At 43.0% G+C, this 11,700-nt stretch overlaps 1 protein-coding gene across 3 annotated transcripts in view; it reads right to left on the reverse strand.

Annotated features, from left to right (window-relative positions):
- The window catches only part of lpin1 (lipin 1), a 115,132-nt gene extending 104,202 nt beyond the window's left edge, over positions 1-10,930 (reverse strand). For 2 of the 3 annotated variants that reach the window (XM_035422540.1, XM_035422536.1), the window contains exon 1: positions 10,763-10,930. In XM_035422540.1, coding sequence (XP_035278431.1) covers positions 10,763-10,831 — 69 coding nt within the window. In that variant the 5' untranslated portion in view covers positions 10,832-10,930. The remainder of the gene's footprint in view (positions 1-10,762) is intronic. The other variant, XM_035422538.1, reaches the window with a different exon arrangement.
- Between the last annotated feature and the right edge of the window lie 770 nt (positions 10,931-11,700).

The raw sequence follows: 11,700 nt of genomic DNA on the forward strand, positions 1-11,700 counted from the left end.
CTAGCTAATTAATAACAGCTTGACTCATTTATGTTTACAAGCAAGCTGACCAGTCAGGTAGCCAGAATAGACTATGTTCTGGCTTAAAAAGGTAAAAATGCATTGGTATTACACACAGACTGTAGACAAAGTTAGAGTTTGTTAAAATAAAACTACATTAAAAAAACTGTAGAGTTCTGTAACAGAAGTCTTATGGACTAAGTATAAACCTGTACCAAAGTGATGGAAACAGGCAAGAAGAAAGTGTGGAGAAAGAAAGGATCCAAAGAACCCCCTCATCTGTGAAACATGGTGGAGGTAGTATTATGGTTTGAGCATATTCGGCAGCCAGTGGTTCAATACTTTGATCCTTATAAACTAGGACTATAAGGATGTGAACACCCTCAACTTTAGTCTTACTGTTGGACAGTCGACTATAGTTTCACTCCGCACTTACTAACCAGCTGCTGTTATGTGAGCTGTAGAGCAATAGCGAGTGCAGAAAAGACTGCAGACCCACCAAGCAGTGCTGGCAATTTTTTTCTGGGTAACCTGAAGTCTAGATTGGGATGGGAGGTATGCCATACAGCCAAGTTACGCCTTGGCGGGGCATGTCCCATACCTACACAGCACAGAGAGTTTGGTACTTTTCAGGTTTCCCCACAAAAATAACTGCAACAGCCACAAACTCTCAGCCCTTAAAAGCATGAATTTATGTACATTCTGACCCCATTACAACAGACAGAATTCATAAACAACTTCACATGTCCACACAATAAAGCCCCAAACTAAGGAGATTTTGCGTTTTCTCTTTCTTCTTCTTTTTCCTGCCTCCCAGCCCACAAAGAATATCTCTCCCCATTGGTCATTTTATATACACAAGCCAATCCTTCACCAACACCAACCAATAAAAATATCAGATACGCTCACAAAATGGACATATCTTTTTACCCAAGAAAATTGCCAGTCATTACAGCTAGTCAGTTCGTGGCTCAGTGGAAATGTCATATTCTACAGATTCTTGAGTCTCAGGTTCAAGCCTCACCTGAACCAAATTTCTTATACATGCTTATTTGCTCACTAATAATTGTCTTTTATTTCTCTACTCTTGCTTTTGCACCACATTTACCCACCGTAAAGACTGCATTATGGCATACCATCTACACGTTCAGTTAACCTCCATATCGCCAGGCCATATGCATACAACCGGAGCTCAGCTGTGCTTACTGACCTGTCATCGTCTTTAAAACCACGGACACATTTGACCAAAAAAATTCACACATTTAGACAGCTACTTGAGGGTGACGCACTGCAAAAGTAAATGATTGTAAAGCGCAAGGTTGAAGGATTGACTCCTACCTCGCCCTCAGGGTCAGATCTTTTTGTATCTTAAACTAGCAAACTTAAACTTTCTTACACTAACTAATAATTGGCTATTGCTTTTGAACTATTGCTTTTGCACTTATCAAAATATCACAATCTTCAATGCACATGTTTACCAAAAGTCACTCACGGCCAGCCATATGCATTCCATGACGATAAATGCTTGATTTTCTTAAGAAGTTACACCAGCTGACCACTGTGGCGTTTCTACTAACTACATTTCTTTACTGTAGAAAACGTTCTTATCAGCAAACGCCACATTTCTACATTCATGTTACCTTGCCCTGTTCTCTGTCTGCCACATACAAACAACTACTAAGTATGAACTGTCTACAACACCCGATTAAAACATTACATTTTAAAACATGACTCATTCATAATTGTAACTACTAGTACTGAACGTCAGAAAAGTACATTTATACTACAGTTCCGCTGCACTATTTCACACATTGCTTCAACAACTAATTTAACATGTAACTAGTAATACCATCTGTTTTATATACCATTCAATAAGGAAACCTATCTCACTCATGGTCACTTAATTTTCTTTGCACTATAGTCCATGATCATGTCAGACTTCACCTACATGTCAATTCAGCTAACAACATATTTTTTCAATTACTCAATTTCATAATTTCTCCTCATTTTTCTTGTAGCCTACTAGGCCTACTGTTATTTTCTAATATGCAAAGATTGTTGGGACATATGTATGTGCTGCCATTCTCCCCTGTCTAGCTAAGCAAAACAGTGAACAGCTAAGCCTATCGAAATTCCTTATAAACCTTAGAAACACTAAAACGGCATCTGAACAAAATAACAGAAAACAGAGCAGGACAGAAGGGTACACAAGTTGCAACCTACGGAGCTCAAATTCTTGAGCTTGCTAATAATTTTGTTAATGAAGGCTTGTTGCATGGCCATCAGATGAGTGAGTACAGTGGCGGACTCAGGCTGTTTGAAGGGCAGGGGCGAGAAAATAAAAATGGCACCTACTGCACGACATGGTGCCCCACCAGCGCGCAAAAAGCTATGATGCATCGTGTTTTCTCACTTGGAAGGGCATCTAAGAGGGCACTTCATGAGTTTTTTTCATCAGAAAGGCACCTGCATCCTAGTACAGCACTGCATCCCATTTTCTCTACTGGAAAGGGCACCCTTTGGGACACTGTCAAGTAGGGGCGGCATAGAGGGCACTTTATAACGGCACCCTTTTCCATTGGAAGGGCACCCATAGGAAACATCAAGTTTAGACCATTGTAAGGGCACTGCATCATGTTTTCTCCACTAGAAGGGCACTCATTAAGACACGTTATCAAATTTTCTTGCTCTAGAGGGCACATCATCATAATTTATTGCATGAAGGGGCACCCAAGAGGGAACTCAATCATTTTTTTCCCCATGTGAAGGGCAGCCTATAGGGCACTTCCTCTCATTTTCGCCACTCTAGAGGGAACTTTAGCGATGCTTTTTCAACCATGGGGGCACCAGGGGGGGCAGTCGCCCCCCCCCCCCCCCCCCCCCCGAGTCCGCCAGTGAGTGGGTACATACACTGGGGATATTTCTGCCCATTTTGTAATGGTGCAAGCTTCTTTTTATACTTATGCCATCGCACCCTTTGTCACAGCCATTTTTTTACATACATAGCAAAGCAAAAGTGCTAACAGTACACGTTCATCAGACTGTAGAAATTCACGCAAGGATAGCCATAATCCACAACCAATTCATAAAGGGTTACTTTGCATTTTACACCCAGCTCCGCTCTGCTGTTCATCATGAATCATGTCCACAACTTGGCCCCCCAAAATCTTGCTCTGCCTCCCAATCAAACCAGTCTACGTCCGGCACTGCGTATGCTGTATACGTGATTGCATGTATGTATGTGTACACATACTTCTCATCGTCTACATTTATATGCATTACTGTTCTCACTTTCTCATAACAAACTCTTTGCAAAAAGAAATAAAAAACAGGTTTTCAACGTACAAAAATGCCAAATTACTCACACATACAAAACACTGTCTATAACTCATTCATTCAAACTGTAGTATTGATATCAAATTGACGCCAAGTTACTGTACTACAAACTATATAGGCTCTCTTGCCTCACCGAAATTAAAGAAGCTGTATTCCAAAGCAATGCTACCCAATGTTTTCTAAATTATTCCAAGTCACTTGGCCCTGTGTTTTTTCATCTTACCATCTTACAATGGCATTTAAACTTTGTGTCACATCAAAGTGTCAAATACCTCAAATGCAAGCCATTTAAATGATTGTGCAAATACATACATACAATACTTCATTATCCCCATGGGGACATTTCCCTTGCAGCATGTAACATTCACATTTACGAACAGACATTTATACCAAGAAACATACAATCATTCATGCAACAGACAGGCTGGCCAGCTAAATACATACATACCCATACACATTTGACATATTCAGGGGTATTCAATCAATCTTGACTCTCACAAACCCATCCACACATATGTTTGGCATGTCCATGTACTGTATGCTTATATACACACAGGGCCAAGTGACTTGAAACAATTTAGAAAAACATTGGGTAGCATTGCTTTGGACTACAGCTTCTTTAATTTCGGTGAGGCAAAATAGCCTATATAGTTTTTGTAGTACATTAACTTGGCGTCATTTTAATATTAATACTTTTAATGACAGGCCTAGATTTAGCCAGTTTGAATGAATGAGTTATAGACAGTACTTTGTATGTGTGAGTAACTTGGAATTTTTGTACATAAAACAAAGTGTTCTCTTTCATCATCTCTTTTCGAGATCCACCTGGGGAATGACATCCGGTCATGACTCCTCAGAAGCATCCAATTGCACCAAGTCTGGAGGGAGAGGTGCCTGAGTCGGAGCACAACAACGCACCAGTTGCATGTAATAACTTCCGCCAGCTCTCCAGAACCCCGCCGATGAGGAGCAGGATGTTTACGACAGGAAATTCCTAGGCCCTCCCCCGGGCCCTCAGAAACAGCTTTTCCCAGTCCTTCCTGCCTGTGCTAAACACTTGAGGCACCATTGGAAGGACCCCCTTGACTTCAAGCATTGCTTTCCTGTCCTAGAATCAAAGACATGGCCGCCCATGCCATGGGGGAACCCCCGGCTGTCGACCCTCCATAGCTCGACACCTAAACCCCACGCAAGGGGGGCTTTTGGCGCCACCAAAGCCCACCCTACCAAATAAGATGGACCACTTCACAGCCTCCATTCACCAGGCTTCCTACAGGTCCTCAGCCCTTGCTATTCCCCTCAATGTCTCCTCTCTACTCTCGGTTTACCAAGCCAAGCTAATTGAGGAGATGGGGAAACAGCTCGAGAAGCGGAGCCTTTCCCCCATACTGTAGCAAGAGATTGTCACTATTAACGACCTGGTTCTGCGCAATGCTCGCCAGTGTGTCCAGGCCTGTGGTCGCTCCATGGCCCTGGCTGTAGCTGGTGAGCAGGCCCTGTGGCTTAATCTCTCTGGTCTGCCCGACAGTGAGAAGAGGCGCATCGCAGGTGCCCCAGTTGAGCCAGGCCAGCCTCTTTGCAGCCCTGCGCTGACTCTCATGCAGCAGCGGTGCGATGTAAAAAGAAAAAGGATGAGGCCTTCTAACTCTGCCTCCCCCGCAGAGCTACGCCTCAGCTGCCGCATCCCACGCATCCCCCACAGCCTCTGGCTGTGAACCGCCATGCCCAACTGGGCCAGGGCAGAGTGGTATGTATGTACCACTTATTGTAAAGCGTCTTTGAGTTCATGAAAAGAGCTATATAAAATTAATTTATTATTATTATTATTATTATTATTATTACAGTATCGCACATGCCTCAGGCTGCAAGGGCTGATGACTTCAGCCTCTCAGGTCCTCTTGCTGGGGCTATTAAGAATGAGGGGCTTTATGAAATGGATTTCATCCCTCCACCTCAGCCCTGTGGGCGATCTTCATCACCGCCTCTTGGTGACACGCAAGTGCTACCAAACTCTGCATCACTGGGAAAGCACTGACTTTTACACTCAGGAAACCCCTCTCGGGTTCGTTCTCATGAGGAAAGTCATGACAACAGACTCTCTGGGTGGGGTGCCACTCAGGAGGGATGTATTGTGAATGGGAAGTGGCCGATCCAGCTATGCTCAGCTCACATCAATTATCTGGAGCTACTAAGCATTTGGATAGCTCTCAGATATTTTCTCCCCCGTCATCATGTGCTAATCCGCTCCAACAACACGACTGCGGTTGCATTGTCAATCGGCAAGGTGGCATGCGTTCCCTCCAGCTCCACTGTCTAGCCACAGACTGCTGGTCTGGAGCAGCCGTCACTTTCTGTCGATATGCGTGACCCATGTCCCAGGCATTCTGAACACAGGCGCGGATCTGTTGTCAAGGGGAAACCCACTTTATGGGGAATGGCGGTTGCATCCCCAGATTGTGGAAATGCTGTGGCAAAGATTTGGTTGTGCGGCCGTAGATCTCTTTGCCTCACACGGAAATGCCCACTGTCCTATGTATTTTTCGCTACGGGACGAGAACACGCCTCTCGGCGTGGATGCACTGGCCCACCCATGGCCCGATGTGCTCCTTTATGCGTTTCCTCCCCTCGCTCTCATCTCTCCCACTCTAGCCAGAGTGAGAGAACAGAGCTTGACACTGATCCTGATAACACCCAGGTTACCAAAATCACCGGGGCTGGCAGAGATTATCCCTCTCCTTTATGTACAGCCATGCGCACTCCCGTTACACACGGACCTACTGTCTCAGGTGAACGGAGAAATACACCACCCCCGCCCGGAGCGAATAGCTCTTTGGGCTTGGCCCGTGAGAGGTATAACCTTTTTGCGTTAGGGGTCCCCTCTCGTGTGGCTGCTACCATCCAATGCGCAAGAGCGCACTCTACCAGGTCACTTTATGAAAATAAGGGGCAGGTATTTGAAGGATGGTGTGCCTCTCGTCAGTCAGTGCCTTACCAGTGCTCTGTTACTGACGTGCTGTGCTTTTTACAGAACCTTATGGATAAAGGGAAATCCTTTTCAACCATTAAGGTCTACCTGGCAGCTATCACTGCTTGTCATGTTGGTTTCAAAGACTATGCAGTGGGGCAACACCCCCTCATTCGCAGGTTTATGAAGGGGGCTCGCCGTTCTCTGCCTGTTGCTAAAAAGCACATCCCTTCTTGGGATTTATCACTGGTGCTGGAGGCTCTGTCTCTACGGCCATTCAAGCCTATAAATGAGATAGAGTTAAAGTTGCTGTTTCTCAAGACAGCATTGCTGCTCGCTCTAGCTTCGGCTAAGCAAGTCAGTGACCTCCATGCGCTTTCAGTGCATCCCTTGTACGCAATGTTATCCCCTAATATGGACAGGGTTTCTCTTAACCCCAATCCAGCATTCATGCCTAAAAGCTTCCCAGCTTTCACGTGTGCGGTGTTGGAGCTTGCTGCTTTTCACCCACTGCCTTACTCCTCTCAAGAGGATCAAAGGCTGCATATACTATGCCCTGTGCGTGTTCTCCACACGTATATAACAAGGACTAAGGCTTCCAGAAAGAGCGATCCGCTCTTTGTCGCCTGGGGCCCGCCCTGCAAAGGGAAAGCCATCTCTAAGCAGCGGCTGTCTCATTGGCTTGTGGAAGCTATTGCTATGGCATATGACTCAAAGGAGATAACACCCCCCTTGGGCCTGAGGGCTCATTCTACGAGGGGCATAGCTGCATCGTGGGCCCTATTCCGTGGGGTTTCCTTGCAGGAGATTTGTTCAGCTGCAGGCTGGGCTTCTGCAGGCTGGGCCTCTCCACATACCTGCTAGGTTCTACCGCCTGGACGTCACCAGGACTCTGGTAGCCCACGCAGTTCTGGGGGTGAGCTCTGTGTGAAGCTCATGCATCTCCCCTCACCTGCTTTGTGTTTAGTACTTCCTTATGGGATGTGCCAGACATCCCTCAAGGGGGGAGGCTGCCCTTGCTGGCCTGACAGTTTCTCAACTGTGAGCATAGGGCAATATGGGAGTTGTCCATATCTCCCCATAGGTGGATCTCGAAACAAGATGATGAAAGAGAATTTTAGGTTACTATCGTAACCCCGGTTCTCTGAAACATCAAGTGGAGAGACCCACCAAGACTGCCCTGCTTGCCGCGCATGAGAAGCGAGTATGTTCACTGATAGAGTAGTAGCGCTGCAGCGTCCTATATGCTCTTACAGGAGGACAGTGCCTCCTGTAGCATTGGACGCGCTACTGTCTGTCAGAGCCAGACTTGGTGCAATTGGATGCTTCTGAGGAGTCATGACCGGACGTCATTCCCCATAGGTGGATCTCTCCATTCAATGTTTCAGAAAACCGGGGTTACCTAAAGATAGTAACCTAAAGTTTTTTTTATGAGATACATATTACTGCAAGAATCATTATGTTTCTCTGTTAGTCAGTGCGATACCAGTTGATGCCAGTAGATAGCAGTGGCCGCCATTCAGTGTGAGATTCACAGGCACAGGACGTCTTGCTTGGTTTTGCTGGAATATTAGCAACAAGCTAAATGAGCTAAGAGCGAGTGTCTGCGTATGTGGTCAGCTAAAAGCTTTTATGTTTTATTTGCAGGTAACACCATATGAAGCACAAATTTCAATAGTTTTATGTGTACAAATTCCTGTTGACTTTTACCAGCGTAGACATGACAATGTTGTAAGATAATTTGTAAACTGGGTAGTAATATAACTACCTTCTGTTCTAGCTGCAGGCTATATTGTTGTTCACATATTTAGTTAGCTATGTTACAATGGGTTCTTCACGAACCATGTTATAATGCTTATTTATGTGTTGTAAAAAGGGGGCTTCATTACTTTTCATGACTTCAATCATCTCTGTTAAGAAAAAGAGTGTGATACAGAACAGTATTGCAACGTGCTTGGTAGCAAGCTTTTTTACTGGAATATTAGCAAGCTAAGCCGAGTGTCTCTGTAAAAACTATTATGTTTTGTTTGCAATGAAAAAGAACTGCTTCTTTTCATTAAAATATGTGGCACCGGAAGACTTGTGTCGTCATTCTATGAGTGCAACATGTCTGTCATAGCCTACATTTATATATGATTTCTTATTATCACTTACCCATTACAAACACAGTGCAAAAAGAAATGATATCATTAAAAAAACGTTTTCAATGTACAAAAATGCCACGTTACTCACACTTACAAAGCACTGTCTATAAGTCATTCATTCAAACTGGCTAAATCTAGTCCTGCCATTAAAAATATTGATATCAAAATGATGCCAAGTTACTGTACTACAAAAACTATATAGGCTATCTTGCCTCACAGAACTTAAAGAAGCTGTAGTCCAAAGCAATGCTACCCAGCGTCTCCTAAATTGTTTCAAGTCACTTGGCCCTGTCTGTACAAGCATACATCAGATGAACAGGCGGCAGCCAAACATACTGTATGTGTGGATAGGTTTGTAAGACTCAAGATTGACGTTTTTGTTAAATAAACTCAGCGTCTGCCAAATAAATGTAATTTAATCTAATCTAAGTTGCTGAAGGGTCTGAAAATTTGCTAAATCTAGTGAAAAGGCACCAAGATGGCAACAGTGAGCCTACATTCAAGCGATGCATTAACTTACTGCCTGTGAACAATGCCTACATAGGGCCTGGCTTTCACGCGCCTCTATAATTCAAAATTAACAAGAACTGGTGAAATATTGCCAAATATTTCAAAGTCAAAGAAACAATAGTAACCACACGATAGTTACATTTCTACATTTTTAATTATGCAACAAGAAAACAATGGAGCATTTAAATAAGCATTTATGGATAAGAAAGTCTGCTAAATGGGCTTAATTTAATGTAATGATAAACATTTTTAAATTAATTTATAGAGGATATGTGGCTTCCCCTCCACCCCTGTTATTCAACAGGATCAAAAATTTGTAATTAAAAACTATTTGACTGGCCTACTCACCTAAATACACATTTTGTTATTACGGAAATATTGAGATTAATGTTAACCCAGGCCCCTATGTACTGCAGTTTTTAGGAGCCCAGAATATTGCTATTATCTCTATACCTTTAATATATACTTGCAGTATTTTTATCTCTCAGAATGCTTAACCCCTGGGGTTCTTGGAGAGGCCCATCATGCCCTAGAACCTTGGTCCCACCCCTCTCAGGATCATCTTGCAGGGACAGCAAAACTGCCTGACCTCAGCTGTCTATGGCTAGCCAGCTTCATGTGTGTATCTCTGTTTCGTCCTTCTCATACAGGGAGGCTTCCCAGAGCCTGATGCACCTAGCATATGCAGTCATTGTCCCCATTTTCTGTGTTTCCAGTCAACACAACGGACACCACATCATGCTCTGCAGTACACCCGTCTTTAATACTGTTATGACTAATCTTTTAGCATTCACTCCTTAAAGAGCAATACACTTTAATTTACTCAATAAAGTGAAAAACATTCTTTTAGTTCACCCGATTTCAAATATATATAGTACTGTGCAAAAGTCTTAGGCACCCTAGATTTTTAAATATAAAATATAGTATATATTTGGTCTTAGATGTTTATTTTTTGTTTTCTGCATTAGTGTGTCAGTAGAAAAGAGCAAATTTGAGATTTCCAAACATGAATTTTCCAAAAAATGAATTTTTGCAGATACACTTTCGTATTTTGTTAAATAAATATTTTATATTTTAAAGTAATATTTTAAGTAATAGACTACTTTTCAGATAGAAACTTGTTCAAGGGTCTCTGGGATTACCTGGAGAGCCAGAAGCAAGCGAAACAGCCAACATCTGCAGAAGAACTGTGGCAAGTTCTCCAAAATGCTTGGAACAACCTACCAGCCGATTTTCTTATAAAACTGCAGTGTACAGTGTACCTAAGAGAATTGATGTAGTTTTAAAGGCGAAGGATGGTCACACAAAATATTGATTTTATTTAGTTTTTAACTATTTACTGCTCTTTATATTATTTTTTTTGATATTTATAACCTTTAATTTCGTTATTTTTGAAAGCATCTTAGCTGTACAGCATTTGTTTCACGGGTACCTAAGACTTTTGCACAGTAGTGTATAATTCAAACAGGAATACAGATTGAACTTATTTTACTGTTGCTTTACTTATGCCTAGTTTTGAGGTGTTTTCCAGCCATAAAAAAATATACTTTTTATAAGTAACTTTTGTCTAAAAGTATCAGCATATGGCTAAATTGTCACAATAAATTGTTGATGTCTATGTTCATCAGCCTTCCTCTAGTCTCAGGCTTCTGTTGGAATCTTTCTCACCAGCCATGGCCACATATTTGCACACTCTCTGCTCGCTATTGTGCATTCCTGAACTCCATGCTAGTCTCCCCACCTCACCCCACAACACCTCTTTGAGCCCCACTAGCCCAGAAAACCAACTAGAAAGCAGTTTAATTACCCAAGACCAAGTTGAATCACCAGGGCTTCCACCATTGTAAAATTCCTCAAAGCGTTCTATTGATATCATGATTCCATTGTTGACCGTGATCAAAGTGCTCTTGAGCTCCTTTGTGACTCCTGCTGTTCCACAGGCACTTGTTCACTTATCCTCTGTAACTGTGGCAATTGATTCTGAGGTTCTCCAAGTAGAGAACTATATCCTGAGTGTGTAGAATTTTGGTACTAATTTTACCAGAGCAGTTCTGGGAAAGGCATTCCAAGCAGAAACTCGAGAGGGTCTTGAGCTGAGGGCTGCCCAGTCTGGGCTGCTGACTCCTCAGGCATCTGTGTGAGAGAAGCCATTCCACAAAGCTACACCTGCAAGATGCAGATACAAACACACATACATGCACACACACACACACACATACACACACACAGAAACAAACACACCCCTAGGCATGCACTAGGGCAGGACAGTGATCAGCAACTCACGGTCCTCAAGGGCCGAGAACTGCTGGTTTTCCACCCTCCCTTTGCCTGGGAGTCAGGTGTGAATCTGGCCAATCAGTAGCACTAATTACCTGGGAGAAAATAAAACCAGGGCTGGATTTGAGGGCCAGAGTTAATGATCCCTGCACTAGGGGGTGAGTCCGATTATTCAAGTAGTCATTTATGTGTTCACCAGTTAATTAGCTTGCCAGAGTGGCAAATGGCATAGCAAAGGGTCTGAATACTTATGTATATGATTCAGTTTTTTATTTTTAATAAATTTGCTAAAATTTCTAAAAACCTGCTTTCGCTTTGTCATTATGGGGTATTGTCTGTAGATTGATGAGAATAAAAATGAATTTAATCCATTTTAGAATAAGGCTGTAACGTAACAAAACGTGGAAAAAGTGAAGGGGTCTGAAAACTTTCTGAAGGCACTGTACATGTCATTTTGCGTGTGCATCC

The sequence above is a fragment of the Anguilla anguilla genome, chromosome 6 (genome assembly GCF_013347855.1).
Source record: "Anguilla anguilla isolate fAngAng1 chromosome 6, fAngAng1.pri, whole genome shotgun sequence".
NCBI lineage: Eukaryota > Metazoa > Chordata > Actinopteri > Anguilliformes > Anguillidae > Anguilla > Anguilla anguilla.